Source organism: Scyliorhinus torazame, chromosome 21 (assembly GCF_047496885.1).
Source record: "Scyliorhinus torazame isolate Kashiwa2021f chromosome 21, sScyTor2.1, whole genome shotgun sequence".
Lineage (NCBI taxonomy): Eukaryota > Metazoa > Chordata > Chondrichthyes > Carcharhiniformes > Scyliorhinidae > Scyliorhinus > Scyliorhinus torazame.
The window spans coordinates 63,713,626-63,730,973 of NC_092727.1; the positions used below are offsets into that span (position 1 = coordinate 63,713,626).

At 47.2% G+C, this 17,348-nt stretch overlaps 1 protein-coding gene across 4 annotated transcripts in view; it reads left to right on the plus strand.

Moving 5' to 3' along the window:
• The first annotated feature begins 430 nt into the window (after nucleotides 1-430).
• The window catches only part of LOC140398322 (aquaporin-5-like), an 84,044-nt gene continuing 67,126 nt past the window's right edge, over nucleotides 431-17,348 (plus strand). The window contains exons 1-3 of one of the 4 annotated variants that reach the window (XM_072486881.1): nucleotides 431-689; nucleotides 816-994; nucleotides 10,248-10,409. In XM_072486881.1, coding sequence (XP_072342982.1) covers nucleotides 623-689; nucleotides 816-994; nucleotides 10,248-10,409 — 408 coding nt within the window. In that variant the 5' untranslated portion in view covers nucleotides 431-622. Of the gene's footprint in view, nucleotides 995-10,247; nucleotides 10,410-17,348 lie in introns of all 4 variants that reach the window. The other 3 variants (XM_072486880.1, XM_072486883.1, XM_072486882.1) reach the window with 3 other exon arrangements.

Here is a 17,348-nt window from a genome sequence, read left to right on the forward strand (position 1 = left end):
TATTTATTTGCTCACTCAGTTAACCTGACCATTTATTTTATCCTACTGCGATCTCTCATTATTCCGCAGGGGTTTCTCTCAATAGGTTTATTTCTGAATATCCCAATATCACTCATTTTCAGGGAATAATAGTCCAGTTACAATTCCACTTGGGGTGACTGATTTCCACCAGATTCCTGGCAGCCGGGGCAATAACATTAACCCCAGTTTTACTGGGGATGTGGCAGATTCAGTCAAAGTTCCTGTCTTGGCCAAATATTTACTTTCTGGGAATATCTGAATGCTGTGCTTGTGGCCAATCAGTGTTGTGATGCCTCTGCTGTTGAAGTTCTTTGCTCAGTTGGTGACGGTCTGGAGCCCAGTTAGTGACAGGTCCCGCAAGAGTGTGATACAGAATAGCGCACAGAATGAATGAAATCAGCAGACAGGCTCATTGCAAAGCTGCATAGTTTAGAACAATCCTGTAGAACTGTGAGTCAGAAACTACAAATGGAAAAATACCAGCGGATGCTGCTGAAGTCCTTCAAGTATTGACCTCTGGGAGGTGGGTCCTACCTGGGCTGCGAGCTACAAGTACTGGAGCCGAATCTGTTCTCCTTGCAGATGACCCCACAGCTCCGAGATGAAGCCGCTGAAGGAGGAAATCCAGAGTGAGTCATTCTGGAGAGCTCTGACTGCTGAATTCCTGGGTACAGCAGTCTTTGTGTTCTCCAGTTTGGCTTGTACTTTGTGCTGGGGCGGACACAGCCCCAGCACTCTGCAGGTGGCTCTGGGCTTTGGTCTGGGAGTAACCGCTGTCTCTGTTTTCACCCAAGGAGTGAGCGGGGGGCAGCTGAACCCCGCTGTCAGCCTCGCCCTGCTCTTCAGTAAGCGCATCAGTCCGCTCCGAGCTCTGCTCTACATGATCATGCAGACACTGGGGGCCACCGCAGCCTCTGCCCTGCTCTATGTGCTCTCACCTGAGGATGTCCGCGGAGAACTGGGACTCAACAAGGTAAGTGAGCGGGAGAAGACGGGCATGTGGGGTGGCCAAATTCTGACAGACCTCATCCCGAACGAGCGACAGCACTTAACCTCGAAACACCAGTCATCACAACCTTAAACCTGGCAGATGATGTTAAAATTGGACAAGGTGTTGGGGGGAGAGAGAGGAGGGTGAGGAGGGTGATAGAGGAGGCAGAGGGAGGAGGAGAATGGGGTGATGTGTGAGAAATAATTAAGTTTCATTAACAATTTGCATGTTTGGAACATGTGATGTGTTTCTGCCAAAAAACATGAAGGAATAGTATGAAATGAGGCCATTCTGCTCTGTGTGGGCTCTCTGTGTCGTGCAGCTAATCCAATTAGTCCCAATGCCTCACTCTCCATATCCCTGGAATCGTTTTTGCTCTATGATTTACTAAGTATTTATTCATTTGTCTTTTACATTTCTGAATCTGCTTTTACCCTCATTTCTGGCAGTCTGATCGTTATAACTCTGTGAAAAAGGATTCCTCAAGTCACTTCTGGCATTTTCACCAATCAATTTAAATCTGTTTCTTCTGGTGACTCATTCTGCTGTCAAGGGGGCGGGTGGTGGGAGGAGGTAAAATCTGCTTAGTTACTCGATCAAACCTCGCTTTAACCTTCTCTAAGGAGAATATCCCATTGAAATAACAGCAGCCAGAGCAGTGGCACCACGGCTGGCTCTGATGTTCAGAAGGGAGGGTCAAAGCGCAGAAGAGCAATAGTAATAGGGGACTCTATAGTCAGGGGCACAGATAGGCGCTTCTGTGGACGTGAAAGAGACTCCAGGATGGTATGTTGCCTCCCTGGTGCCAGGGTCCAGGATGTCTCCGAACAGGTAGAGGGCATCCTGAAGGGGGAGGGCAAACAGGCAGAGGTCGTTGTACATATTGGTACTAACAACATAGGCAAGAAGGGGCATGAGGTCCTACAGCAGGCGTTCAGGGAGCGAGGCAGAAAGTTAAAAGACAGGACCTCTAGGGTTGTAATCTCGGGATTACTCCCTGTGCCACCTGCCAGTGAGGCTAGAAATAGGAAGATAGAGCAGCTAAACACGTGGCTAAACAGCTGGTGTAGGAGGGAGGGTTTCCATTATCTGGACCACTGGGAGCTCTTCCGGTGCAGGTGTGACCTATATAAGAAGGACGGGTTGCATCTAAACTGGAGAGGCATAAATATCCTGGCCGCGAGGTTTGCTAGTATCACACGGGAGGGTGGTGGGCATGGGAGCAATAGGTCAGAAGGTGAGAGCATTGAGGGAGAACTAGGGAATAGGGACAGTGGGGCTCTGAGGCAGAGCAGACAGGGAGAAGTTGCTGAACACAGCGGGTCTAGTGGCCTGAAGTGCATATGTTTTAATGCAAGAAGTATTACGGGTAAGGCAGATGAACTTAGAGCTTGGATTAGTACTTGGAACTATGATGTTGTTGCCATTACAGATACCTGGTTGAGGGAAGGGCAGGATTGGCAGCTAAATGTTCCAGGATTTAGATGTTTCAGGCGGGATAGAGGGGGATGTAAAAGGGGTGGCGGAGTTGCGCTACTGGTTAGGGAGAATATCACAGCTGTACTACGGGAGGACACCTCAGAGGGCAGTGAGGCTATATGGGTAGAGATCAGGAATAAGAAGGGCGCAGTCACAATGTTGGGGGTTTACTACAGGCCTCCCAACAGCCAGCGGGAGATAGAGGAGCAGATAGGTAGACAGATTTTGGAAAAGAGTAAAAACAACAGGGTTGTGGTGATGGGAGACTTCAACTTCCCCAATATTGACTGGTACTCACTTAGTGCCAGGGGCTTAGACGGGGCAGAGTTTGTAAGGAGCATCCAGGAGGGCTTCTTAAAACAATATGTAGACAGTCCAACTAGGGAAAGGGCGGTACTGGACCTGGTATTGGGGAATGAGCCCGGCCAGGTGGTAGATGTTTCAGTAGGGGAGCATTTCGGGAACAGTGACCACAATTCAGTAAGTTTTAAAGTGCTGGTGGACAAGGATAAGAGTGGTCCTAGGATGAATGTGCTAAATTGGGGGAAGGCTAATTATAACAATATTAGGCGGTAACTGAAGTACCTAGATTGGGGGCGGATGTTTGAGGGGAAATCAACATCTGACATGTGGGAGGCTTTCAAGTGTCAGTTGAAAGGAATTCAGGACCGGCATGTTCCTGTGAGGAAGAAGGATAAATACGGCAATTTTCGGGAACCTTGGATAATGAGAGATATTGTAGGCCTCGTCAAAAAGAAAAAGGAGGCATTTGTCAGGGCTAAAAGGCTGGGAACAGACGAAGCCTGTGTGGAATATAAGGAAAGTAGGAAGGAACTTAAGCAAGGAGTCAGGAGGACTAGAAGGGGTCACGAAAAGTCATTGGCAAATAGGGTTAAGGAAAATCCCAAGGCTTTTTACACGTACATAAAAAGCAAGAGGGTAGCCAGGGAAAGGGTTGGCCCATTGAAGGAGATGCCGGCGTTGGACTGGCGTGAGCACAGTACGAAGTCTTACAACACCAGGTTAAAGTCCAACAGGTTTGTTCACCTGAGGAAGGAGCAGCGCGCCGAAAGCTAGTGACATCGAAACAAACCTGTTGGACTTTAACCTGGTGTTGTAAGACTTCGTACATTGAAGGATAGGCAAGGGAATCTATGTGTGGAGCCAGAGGAAATGGGCGAGGTACTAAATGAATACTTTGCATCGGTATTCACCAAAGAGAAGGAATTGGTAGATGTTGAGTCTGGAGAAGGGTGTGTAGATAGCCTGGGTCACATTGAGATCCAAAAAGACGAGGTGTTGGGTGTCTTAAAAAATATTAAGGTAGATAAGTCCCCAGGGCCTGATGGGATCTACCCCAGAATACTGAAGGAGGCAGAGAGTAGCAATGGAAGGATGCTTTTCTAATTGGAGGGCTGTGACCAGTGGTGTTCCACAGGGATCAGTGCTGGGACCGTTGCTGTTTGTAGTATATATAAATGATTTGAAGGAAAATGTAACTGGTCTGATTAGTACGTTTGCAGATGACACAAAGGTTGGTGGAATTGCGGATAGCGATGAGGACTGTCAGAGGATACAGCAGGATTTAGATCGTTTGGAGACTTGGGCGGAGAGATGGCGGATGGAGTTTAATCCAGACAAATGTGAGGTAATGCATTTTGGAAGGTCTAATGCAGGTAAGGAACATACAGTGAATGGTAGAACCCTCAAGAGTATTGAAAATCAGAGAGATCTAGGTGTACAGGTCCACAGGTCACTGAAAGGGGCAACACAGGTGGAGAAGGTAGTCAAGAAAGCATACGGCATGCTTGCCTTCATTGGCCGGGGCATTGAGTATAAGAATTGGCAAGTCATGGTGCAGCTGTATAGAACCTTAGTTAGGCCACACTTGGAGTATAGTGTTCAATTCTGGTCGCCACACTACCAGAAGGATGTGGAGGCTTTAGAGAGGGTGCAGAAGAGATTTACCAAAATGTTGCCTGGTATGGAGGGCATTAGCTATGAGGAGCGGTTGAATAAACTCGGTTTGTTCTCACTGGAATGAAGGAGGTTGAGGGGTGACCTGATAGAGGTCTACAAAATTATGAGGGGCATAGACAGAGTGGATAGTCAGAGGCTTTTCCCCCGGGTGGAGGGGTCAATTACTAGGGGGCATAGGTTTAAGGTGAGAGGAGCAAGGTTTAGAGTAGATGTACGAGGCAAGTTTTTTACACAGAGGGTAGTGGGTGCCTGGAACCCGCTACCGGAGGAGGTGGTGGAAGTAGGGACGATAGTGACATTTAAGGGGCATCTTGACAAATACATAAATAGGATGGGAATAGAGGGATACGGACCCAGGAAGTGTAGAAGATTGTAGTTTAGGCGGGCAGCATGGTCGGCACGGGCTTGGAGGGCCGAAGGGCCTGTTCCTGTGCTGTACATTTCTTTGTTCTTTGTTCTTTATTCTTTGAGTCAGCCAAAACCTCAACCCCTCGAGTCTGCTCCATCATCCAATAAGATCTTGGCTCATCTGTTTGTGTTTCAAATTCCCATTTTGATTCCCTCAACAAGAATCTATACCACCACCTTCAAAATATTCACCACCTGCTGAAGTTGAGAGTTCCAAAGTCGCACAAGCCTCTTAGAGAAAACATTCTCCTCATCTCTGTCCTAACAAAGCGACCACTGATTTTAAAACAGTGTCCCCAGGTTCTGGACTCACCCACAAGAGTGGATGAGTCCACATCCATCTTGACAAGACAGTTCAGAGTCTGTTATACTTCAATCGATCACCCCTCACTCTTCTAAACTCCAGTGGATGCAAACCCACTCTGTCCAACCTTCGTTCAAAAGACAACCCATTCATTCCAGGTATCAATCTAGTAAACCTCTGCACAGTATTTGAGTTGTGGTCTCACCAATGCCATGCATAACTGAAGCCATAACATCCTTACTGTAATTTTCAATTCCTCTCATTCCATTCCATAAGATTACTTGCTGTACCTGCATACGAACGTTTTGTGACTAATGCACCAGAACACCGAGACCCCTCTGCACCTTGGAATTCTGAAGCCTTTCGCTGTTTAAATCATGTTCTTTTTTATTCTTCCAGCCAAAGTGAACAACTTCACATTTTCCCGTATTATGCTCCAAATGCGAGCAACTGGGACTAGCTTAGTGATAAAAACTGGGCGGCATGGACAGGTTGGGCCGAAAGGCTTGTTTCCATGCTGTAAATCTCTGACTCTATGACTCTATCTGCCAGATATTTGCCCATTCACTTAGACTATCTCTGCCCTAGCTACCAATCGAGTAAATATTCCCTGGTTACCATTCGAATAAATCTCCCCTAGTTGCCAGCCGAGCAAATCTGCCCTGGTTACCAGTCTAGTAAACTGGTTACTAGTCTAGTAAATCCCCCTTGGTTACCAGTTCAATGAATTTCCACTGGACACCAGTAGAATAAATCTCCCCCGGTTACTAGTCAAGTTAACCAGTCAAGGAAACCTCCCCTGATTATCAGTTGAGTAAGACCTGTTTGCCAGTCCAGTTAATCTGCACTAGTTACCAGTCAAGCAAAGCTCCCTGGTTACTAGTCTTGTAAACTGGTTACCAGACTAGTGAATGTCCCCTAGTTATAAGTCTAGAAAACAACCCTTGGTTACCTGTCAAGTAAATCTCCATTGGGTTATGTGTCGAATAAATTCACTTATGAGTCCAGGAAATCTCCCCCAATCACCAGTCTAATAAATTACCCCTGGTTACCAGTCGAGTGAATCTCCCCCGGTTACCAGTCCAGAAAATTTCCTCTGGTTACCAGTTGAGTAGAACTCCCCTGGTTGTCAGTGAAGTAAATCTGCCCTGGTTACCAATCTAGAAAACTCTCCTAGTTACCAGTCTAGCTAACTGTTGACCAGTCTAGTAAACCTCCCCTGGTTACCAGTCTAGTAAATTCCCCATGGTTACCAGTCGAATGAATCTCCCCAGGTTACCAGTTGAGTGAATCTCCCCAGGTTACCAGTTGAGTGAATCTCCCCAGGTTACCAGTCTAGTAAACTTCCCCTGGTTTTCAGTCTAGTGAATCTTTCAGAAGGTGGTGTGTGGTGGAAAGTGCCATAGACAATAGTTGTAGAGACGTGTTTACACCCAAGGTGCAGGCAGATCAATGGGTGACAGCTAGAAGGGGCAGGCAGTCAATGCACAAATCCCCTGTGGCTGTCCCCCTCTCTAACAGGTATACCATCTTCGATACTTTTGGGGGGGTGGGGGGGGTGGTGCTTTCCGGGGAAAACAACAACAGCAGCCAGAGCAGTGTCACCATGACTGGCTCTGTTATTTAGCAGGGAGGATCAAAGTACAGAAGAACAATACTTATCGGGATTCTTAGATGGGGTGGAGTTCTTAAAATGCATACAGGAGAACTTTCTAGCTCAATATGTAGAGGGCCCAACAAGGGATGGTGTAGAGATAGACCTAATTCTGGGGAAAGAAGCCAGGCAGGTGGTTGATGTATTGGTGAGGAGCATTTTGGTGATAGCGACCACAACATGGTGCAATTTAAGTTTGTTATGGACAAGGAAATAGACAAATTGCACAAAAAGGTTGTGGATTGAGGGTGGGGGGATGGGGGGGGAGTGGATTTTGGCCAGGATCTGGCCAAGGAATACTGCAAAGAGTTATTTGTGGGGGAATCTACAGAAGAGCAATGGGGAACATTCAAAAAAGAAATAGGGAGGGTACAGGCCGAACATGCTCCCTCTCGGTAATAGGAAGGAGTGACAAGCCCAGAGAACATTCAGAGATATGTTGAGAAGGAAAATAGGCTATTGGCAAGTACGAGGGAAGGAAATCAACAGAGGCAATAGTAGAGTATAGAAAGTGTAGGATGGAGTTTAAGAAAGCAAAGAAGGGATACGAGAAAGCTCTGGCTGTTAAAAGTAGGGAAAATACCAAAATATTCTATAAGTATATTAGTGGGAAGAGGATAACCAGGGAAAGAATCGGGCCCATTAAGGACCAACAAGGAAATATGTGGGTGGAGCCAGAGGACATGTAGGGTGTTGAACGAATACTTTGTATCTGTCTTCACCCAAGCGAATGAGTAAATTGTCATCGGGAGTGACAAGGTATTGGTGGCGTCGGCAGGCTTAAAAGTGGACAAATATCCAGGTCTCGATGAATTGTGTCCCAGGATCATGAGGGAAGTGAGGGAGGAGATTGCAGGGGCCCTGACCCAAATTTTTAGTTCCCCTCTGGCCTCGGCGGTGGTGCCCAGAGGACTAGAGAACAGCTACTGTGGTCCCACTATTTAAGAAAAGCTGTGGTGATAAACCAGGGAACTACTGACCAGTGAGTCTCACGTCAGTGGTCAGGAAACTATTGGGGGAAATTCTGAAGAACGAGAAGATCTATCTCCACTTAGAGGCAAGGTTTGAATCAGAAATAATCAGCATGGCATTGGCAGAGTGAGATCATGCCTAAATACTTTGATTGCATTTTTTGAGCCTGTGACCAAGTGTGTAGATGAGGGTAGTGCAGTTGATATAGTTTACATGGACTTCAGCAAAGCTTTTGACAAGGTCCCACATGAGAGACTTATAAAGAAAGTGCACATGAGATACAGGGTAACTTGAGAAGGTGGATTTAAAATTTGTTTAGCTGTAGGAGACAGAGGGCGATGTCAGACAACTGCTTTAGTGACTGGAAGCCAGTGTCCAATAGCATACAACAGGGATCTGTGCTGGGTCCCCTATTGTTTGCCATTTATATAAATAAAATAGATGACTATGTGGGGTGTAGGATCAAGAAGTTTGCGGATGACACAAACATTGGCCACGGATTTGTGGTTAACAGTGAGGTTGAGCGTCTTGGGTTACAGGATGATATAGACGGGATGGTCAAATGGGCAGAAAAGTGGCTGGTGGAATCTAACCCTGGAAAGTGTGAGGTGATACACTTTGGAAGGAGTAATGTGACAAGGAAGTATTCAATGAATAGCCTGACACTGAGAAATTCTGAGAAGCAAAGGGGCCTTGGAATGTTTGTCCATTGCTCTCTGAAGGCAGAAGGACAGATTAATAGAGTGGTGAAAAAGGCCTTTATCAATCAAGGCATAGATTACAAAAACAGGGAGATTATGTTGGAGTTGTACAGAACCTTGGTGGGGCCACAGCTGGAGTAGTGTGTGCAGTTCTGGTCACCACATTATAGGAAGGATGTGACTACACTGGAGGTGGTGCAGAGGTGATTCACCTGGGATGGAGCATTTAAGTTATGAAGAGAGGTTGGATAAGCTTGGGTTGTTTTCCCTGCAGCAGAGAAGGCTGAGGGGTGACCTGATCGAGGTGTACAAGATTCTGAGGGGCATGGACAGGGTGGATAGGGAGCAGCTGTTACCCTTGGTTGAAGGGTCAGTTACGAGGGGACACAAGTTCAAGCTCAGGGGCACGAGGTTTAGGGGGGATTTGAGGAAAAACCTTTTTACCCAGAGGGTGGTGATGGTCTGGAATGCACGGCCTGGGAAGGTGGTAGAGGCAAGTTGCCTCACATCCTTTAAAAGGTAGCTGGATGAGCATTTGGCATGTCATAACATTCAAAGCTATGGGTTACGTTCTGGCAAATGGGATGAGGTAGGCAGGTCAGGTGTCTTTCATGCGTCGGTGTGTAGCCATCTGGGATGGCCACTTACAACAAGAAACATGGACGTTCGCAAAGCCTAAAGGGAAATGTGGACAATGTAAGAGTCAGGCAGGCACAGAGCCTTAATGTATATTCGTGAGCAGAGAATCCAGACAGCATCGAAACCCCCAACCGATTAGCATTTTAATGACCCATCTCTGTAAGACAAAGGATTGATACTCAGGTAACCGATACAATTCCAGACACATCGGTGCCACTCCCTTTACTCAGGAAGCATAAACAGCAAGGTCAATGACCGCTTAGGACACGCCCAGCCATCAAGGCACCCGCTCCTTTATTGGCTCAGATCGAAGGCAGTGATCGAGAACTGCTCAATTAATTGGGTCCAAACCCAAGGACCGCCCAAAAGAGCGCGAATCTCCCCAAGAATAAAGAGGGACACTGCCATGTGTTCGGCCTCTTTTGGGCCTGGTGCTCCGACAACATCCATCTCCAACTGCAGCACCACCAGAAGCAAGTTCAAGTTCCACGCCCGCTACCAGGCGGATGAGCCCAGCTGAGCAGCAGTTACTTCTCCAGACTCGATAGATCCAGATTCGAACAAAGGCCACTGTTCCTCTGACCTAAGCCAGGTGCCTGAAGTTAAGTACAGGTTGTCATAGTTGTTAGGTGTAGTTTAACTAGTAGTGTTTATGTTGCATATGTGAGTTAATATTGTGTGTAAATAAAGTATTATTGATCTTGAACTAACTAACTGGTTGTTGGGTCTTCGATCGATATCCGGTTGAACCTTGTGGTGGTATCATTTGATACCTGGCGACTCTGAAAGCAATATAATATCGATATCTAGAAAAGAAGGGCAACCTTATTGACTGCCATATTTACAGTAGGTAAAAAAGGCACCAGGTGCAGACTTGATCGACCGAAGAGCTACTTCTGTGCTTTATTATTCTGTGAGTCTGTGATTGTGTCGGTGCGGACTCGATGGGTCGAATGGCCTCCTTCTTCACTGTAGGAATTCTATGGTTCTATGGATGCTAGTGTTTTGAGATTGTTCACCTGGAGCATTGGAGAGCATATTTGAATGTTTCTGAAACCATGAGGAACTCTTGTCTAATCTGTTCAATTTACTCCACAGCCTTCTCCAGGAGTTACGCAGAGTCAAGCTCTGGCAGTGGAAATCATTGTCACATTTCAGCTTGTCATGTGTGTATTCACCATCTCGCACAAGGAAAGCAACTTCAAAGGGTCTGCAATCATGGCTGTTGGAGCATCTGTCACCCTTGGACATTTAGTGGCAGTAAGAATTATACCTTTTTTCCTTCTATTTTTGAAATCAATTATTCACTGCCACAGTTGATTATTGTAAACTGTAGTTTTTCAATTCCACAATCATGGTATAGCAAACCCTGCGCCTAATATGGCACTGGGTGAAGTATGGCATTGGGCAGAGTACGCACTGGGTAGACGATGGCACGACGTGAAGTTTGGCACCAGGTGAAGTACAGCACTGGGCAGAGTACAGCACTGGGTGAAATATGGCACTGGGCAGAGTATGGCACTGGGTGAATTGCGGCCCAGTGTCAGCACTGGACAGAGAACGGCACTGGGTTGAGTGATGTACCCATCTCAGATGGCCACCTGCAAAGGACCATGGGAATTATGGCCAACCCAGGACTCAGACAGGCTCAGAGCTTGTGTGTGTATTTGCAACCCAGATAGCTCGACGCGATCGAAACCCCCGCTCGTTTGCATTCTAACGGCCCATTTTCCCCGAACAAAAGGACTGTACTCAGGTAACCAATACAGATACAGACTAATCGGCGCCACTCCCTTTACTCAGGGCGCCCAAACAGCCAAGACTGCTAAGGACACGTCCAGCCATCAAGGCACCCGCCCCTTTATTGGCCAAAATCGAAGGCAGTGATCGAAGCCTGTCAAATTATTGGGTCCAAGTTAAGGACCTCCCCAAAGAGTGCGAAATCCCAGAGGGATAAGAAGAGACACAGCCACGTGCTCGGTCTCTCTTGGATCCGGCCTGTGCCGACCCAAGTGCAGCATAACGACCAGACAGACAAGTTCAAGACCAACGATCGCTACCAGACGGATGAGCCCAGCAGAAACGAAGCCACTTCTTCCACCCAGCCACACAAGATCCGGACAAAGGCCTTGTCCGTCTGCATAGAGCCGGTTGCCCTGAAGTTAAGTATAGGTTATTGTAGTTGTTAGGTGTAGTTTAACTTGTAGTGTTTTGTGCTGCATGTCGAAGTAATCCTTGTGTGTAAATAAACCATCTTTGAACTTCAACTGACTAACTGGTTGTGTGGTCCTTTGATCGATATCTGGTAAAGCCTTGTGGTGGTATCATTTGATGCCTGGCGATTCTAAAGAACATCATTATTAATTGGCATCATTATTGATGCCAATTGGCAACATTATTGGCGACATCTGACGGGACTCAAATTAGAAGTGATTTTGTCACGCCGAGAGAACCCACAAACTTTGAAATCCAATTGCGTGAAATAGAAAGAACCACAAGTGCAAGCCCACATCGACCAAATCACCGAATTTCGGAAGTGTGTACTAACCTGCATGCGTACTAACAGGGATATAAGGTAAACTCGTTAGACTGTGTCAAAACTATCCACGGATTTGTGAACCGGAAAATAGCTTCGGCCATACCCACAGTTCAAATCGCCGCCTTATCCCCCGTCCCAAATTAACGATAGGAAACAGAGATTAACGGTAGGAAAAGAGATATTAGAAGCAATGGCCACAAATGCGATGGAACGTTTAATGAACCCACAGGCACCCGAGGTCGCAGCGACCAACAGAGCAGAGCAGTGCCCCACATGGGAAGAAGAGTTGAGGAAGTATTTAAAGGAGAAAGGATGGCCACTTTGGTCTGATTTTTGTTCAAATGAAGAGTCAGGTCCAGGAAGCATAGGACAAACTTGGTGGGACAATCTAACCGAGGTGCATAAGAAAGTGCGAAAGCCGATGGCAACAGTGTCCTGGCACAGTAGCGAGGCACAGAGGAGGTCTAGTTGAGAAAGAGGAGAAGAATGAGGGAAACAACAGTGAAAGCGAAAAGATAATTGAGCAACTCCGGGATCAGTTGGCAGCTAAAGATAAAGAGATAGCTGATGTCAAACGGGCACACCAATCCTTGTTTAGTTCACCGTAGCAGCTTTCCGACCCAGTACGATAAAGCCGACCAAGATACATAGCGCGCAATTTTGGTACGAGAAGAGACAGAACAGCAGGTAGCACAGTTAACAAGTCAATGCGCGGATTTAAAGGCAGCTTTACGAGCGCTCCATAGCTCCACTACAGAGCAAAGACAGAGCACAGTAGACCACGCAAAATGTAGACAGCAAATAGAGATGTTGCAATCACTGTTTTCAGTGCAAAATGGATTTAGGTATACTTTTGGACAAACTTTAGATGAGGAAGGTGCCCCCAATTGGCAAGAAGTAAATGAAACCGCCCAGAGATATGTGGAGGACACAGAAAATCCCAAATAGAGCCTCCCAGGCCACGAAAAGGAAAGCACCCGCACCACCGACTGCACACGTAGCGCACCCCCATCAATCCGGTCACCACACAGCGCAAGTCATCGGATCGGGAGGAGCCCGATTGCGTTTACACCACCCCATTATCCATCACCCAATTGAGAGATGCCTGCGCTAAAATTGATCCATTCGAACCCAGCGCAGACCCACATAATTTCTTTGAGAGAGTACGCAAGCAAACGGTTATATACAGTCTAGACGAAAGGGAGGAACTTAAACTTATAGTAATGAGCCTTGACCAATCCGTCAGCTCAGCTTTGCCAGAACCCCAGAATGTAGGAGGAGGAAACCCCACAAGACATGAAAACAGCTATTTTAGATGCGATCGGGTACAACAAGGGAGACCCAGTAGAAGGTTTAAACCGCTGTAGGCAAAAGAAGGGAGAGCATCCGACCGCATTTGCAGGTCGCCTTTGGATCCATTTTAAAGCAGTATTTGGGGATTTGAACCGTGCACACCTAGATAACAATGACACAACTAAATGGTCCCGCACTTTAACCTCCCACGCCACAGAAGCAGGTCAAAAGGCTTGTGTGAATTACGACCCCGCAGACCACACACACAATGAAGTGTGGGTATTAAAGCGACTCTCCAGAGCTTGGGAACAATCCCTACACAGGAAGACAGATCAGGAATAGATAGAAGCAAATATGCACCCAGTTAGAACTAACCAGGGACCCGCGTGGATAAACGAGGGTAGAGGAGAAGCCCAAAATCCCAGGGAACCATACCCAAGGGAGCAATACCCCAGAGAGCCTGCTCCACCTTACGTGCCCCGGGGGTCATGTTACAACTGTGGGCAGCCAGGACACTTCGTCCGAGATTGCAGGAGACCCCCCACCACCAGCTAGACTAGCCCTCAGATATGAAACAGAACACCACCCACAGCAGCTACAAGGTCCCAGCTGCCCCATGCAAACTGTGAGCGCTTACCCACCACTTCTCCTGGCAGGGACACCTCAGCAATGCCACTTCATTATTGTTTCTCTCCTCCTTCCTCTCTTCTTCGGTCACACTACACCGACTACTTACACCCCAGGCCAAATATGATTGCAGCTAACAAATCTGTAAAACTGGCCGCCCCGAAATTCGGCTGGTTAAGATAAGCCTCAACCTTCCATGGTTGTGATTTAAGAAAGACTGGTCGAAGAAATTGTCCGCCCACTCCAAGCATTGACCACAAGCTGTGATAGTCTCTGTACTTTAAAAATTTGCATTTCTTGTCTCTCCAAAATGGTATTTCAAAAACAAAATGAGGGAGTCACACATGGTGACGATTCTAATGGGTAATTGAAGTTAAGGAGAGAAAGACAAATAAACGAGATATTAACCGAAGGTAATAACAGATATTATGCTTGCACCCCCAGGAATATATAGAAAACGGAAGACAGAAGACAAGATGAAGAGAGGACTGATGACCCACATTGTGATCATCGCTGGACTCCTACAACTGCGCGCGTTACAAGCCTCTGTACCACACACCACACCAGCCCCAAACACCACCACACAACATGACACCCCTAGCCCGGACACCACACCACACATAGAGATAGACACTGAAACCCCCACTTGGTGCGAAAACATTGCCAAATGTTACCCCCTTTCATACACAGTAAAGGCCCTTCTGGTAGTTGCAATAATCTGCAGTGTCATCCAGACACTTAGACTCTGCAAATGGCGAAAAAGAGCCTCCCGCTCCCCGATATATACACGCCCATCCCCCTTCTTTGGAATTCACCCAACTCAACAAACACAGTAATCGCTGATAAAAATAAAGACCGCATACCTCTCTAACTTTGATAGATTAAGTAGAAATGTGATGCTGCTGTTTTGAAATCTTGTATTGTACACAAGTTCTTTTTGATATTTGCCAGCAGCATGAGAGTAGCTTATATAGTGTTAGTTTGATATTCAATTGTGCAGAACAGTAAAATGTTTTATAGTGACCTGTTAGAAATTATGAATGTATGATGTGTTCATAAAAATGTTAGGAAAATGCTCCAAAAACATAGGACAGAGTAGTGCAGAACCTGTCCCTGACCAAGGGTAACCGGCACACCAGGGATGGATAAGGGATCAACAGTGTGATCAATCACGCTTCGCGTTCAGGATCAAGAGGACGGGATGTAGCCATCTCAGATGTCCACCTGCAAAGGACCATGGGAATTATGGCCAACCCAGGACTCAGAAAGACTCAGAGCTTGTATGTGTATTTGCAACGCAGATAGCTAGACGCGATCAAAACCCCACTCATTTGCATTCTAATGGCCCATTTCCCCAGAACAAAAGGACTGTACTCAGGTAACCGATACAGATACAGACTAATCGGCACCACTTCCTTTACTCAGGGAGCCCAAACAGGCAAGGTCAATGACCGCTAAGGACACGCCCAGCATCAAGGCACCCGCCCCTTTATTGGCCAAAATCAAAGGCAGTGATCGAAGCCTGTCGAATTATTGGGTCCAAAGCTAAGGACCACCCCAAAGAGCGCGAAATCCCAGAGGGATAAGAAGAGACACAGCCATGTGCTCGGTCTCTCTTGGATCCGGCCTGTGCCAACCCAAGTGCAGCATAACGACCGGACAGACAAGTTCAAGACCAACGATCGCTACCAGGCGGATGAGCCCAGCAGAAACAGAGCCACATCTTCCACCCAGCCACGCAAGATCCAGACAAAGGCCTTGTCCATCTGCATAGATGTGGAGATGCCGGCGTTGGACTGGGGTGAGCACAGTACGAAGTCTTACAACACCAGGTTAAAGTCCAACAGGTTTGTTTCGATGTCACTATGTGACATCGAAACAAACCTGTTGGACTTTAACCTGGTGTTGTAGGACTTCGTACATCTGCATAGAGCCGGCTGTCCTGAAGTTAAGTATAGGTTATTGTAGTTGTTAGGTGTAGTTTAACTTGTAGTGTTTTGTGCTGCATGTCGAAGTAATCCTTGTGTGTAAATAAACAATCTTTGAACTTGAACTGACTAACTGGTTGTGTGGTCCTTTGATCGATATTCGGTAAAGCCTTGTGGTGGTATCATTTGATGCCTGGCGACTCTAAAGAGCATCATTATTAATTGGCAACATTATTGATGCCGATTGGCAACTGTAGGCACTGGGTGAAATATGGCACTGAGCAAAGTATGGCACTGGGTGAGGTGCGGCCCTGGGTGAAGTATGACCCTAGGTGAAGTATGACCCTGGGTGAAGTATGATCCTGGGTGAAGTATGATCCTGGGTGGAGTATGACCCTGGGTGAAGTATGACCCTGGGTGAAGTATGGCCCTGGGTGAAGTATGACCCTGGGTGAAGTATGACCCTGGGTGAAGTATGATCCTGGGTGAAGTATGATCCTGGGTGAAGTATGATCCTGGGTGAAGTATGATCCTGGGTGGAGTATGACCCTGGGTGAAATATGGCTCCGGGCAGAGTAGACACTGGGTGAAATATGGCACTGGGTGAAATATGGCTCTGGGCAGAGTAGGCACTGGGTTAAACATGGTGTTATGGGCTAAGTTTAGAGAACCCCAAAGTGTATCATGGAGTTCACCTGACCCACAACGTTTAAAAATATATATTTTTATTAAGGTTTCAGAAAATTTTTATAATAACAGCATTAACAATGACATCGACATGGTATAATAAACATTCCCTCCCCCATTCCAATCTTCCCACACCCCAACTATAAACAACAATCCGGCCCTATATCCCACCCCCCTGGAATATTGCATCTGCTGACATTTTAATTTTCCCCGAGAAGGTCGACACACGGCTGCCACCTCCAGGTAAACCCGACCATTGACCCTCGTGAGGCGAACTTTATCTTCTTGAGACTGAGAAACCCAGCCATGTCACTAACCCAGGTCTCTACATTCGGGGGCTTCGAGTCCCTCCACATTAACAAGATCCGTCTCCGGGCTACCAGGGAGGCAAAGGCCAAGACGTCGGCCTCTTTCGCTTCCTGAACTCCCGGCTCGTCCGACACTCCAAAGATCGCTACCTCCGGACTCGGCACCACCCGTGTTTTTAGCACCGTGGATATTGCCTTAGCAAAGCCCTGCCAAAGCCCTCCAAGCCTCGGGCATGCCTAAAACATGTGGACATGATTTGCTGGGCTTCCCGCGTACCTCGCACACCTATCCTCTACCCCGAAAAACCTGCTCACCCCAGCCGTTGCCATGTGTGCCCGGTGGACTACCGTAAATTGTATCAGGCTGAGCCTGGCACATGATGAGGAGGTATTAACTCTGCTTAGGGCATCCGCCCATAGACCCGCCTCTATCTCTCCTCCTAGCTCGCCCTCCCACTTGCCCTTAAGCTCCTCCACCGGAGTTTCCTCCGCCTCCGAAAGCTCCTGGTAAACATCTGAAACCTTCCCCTCTCCCACCCAGGTACTGGAGACTACTCTATCTTCTATCCTCCGTGGCGGCATCAGCGGAAAGGCCGGAACCTGCTTTCTCAGGAAATCTCACACCTGCAAATTCCTAAACCAGTTCCCTGCTGGCAATTTACATTTATCCTTCAAGGCTTTCAAGCTGGGAAAGCTTCTATCTATAAATAGATCCCCCATCCTCCTAATTCCTGCCTTTTGCCAACTCCGGAACCACCATCGAGCCTACCCGGTATTAACCGATGATTATTATAAATCGGGGTCCAAATCGATGCTC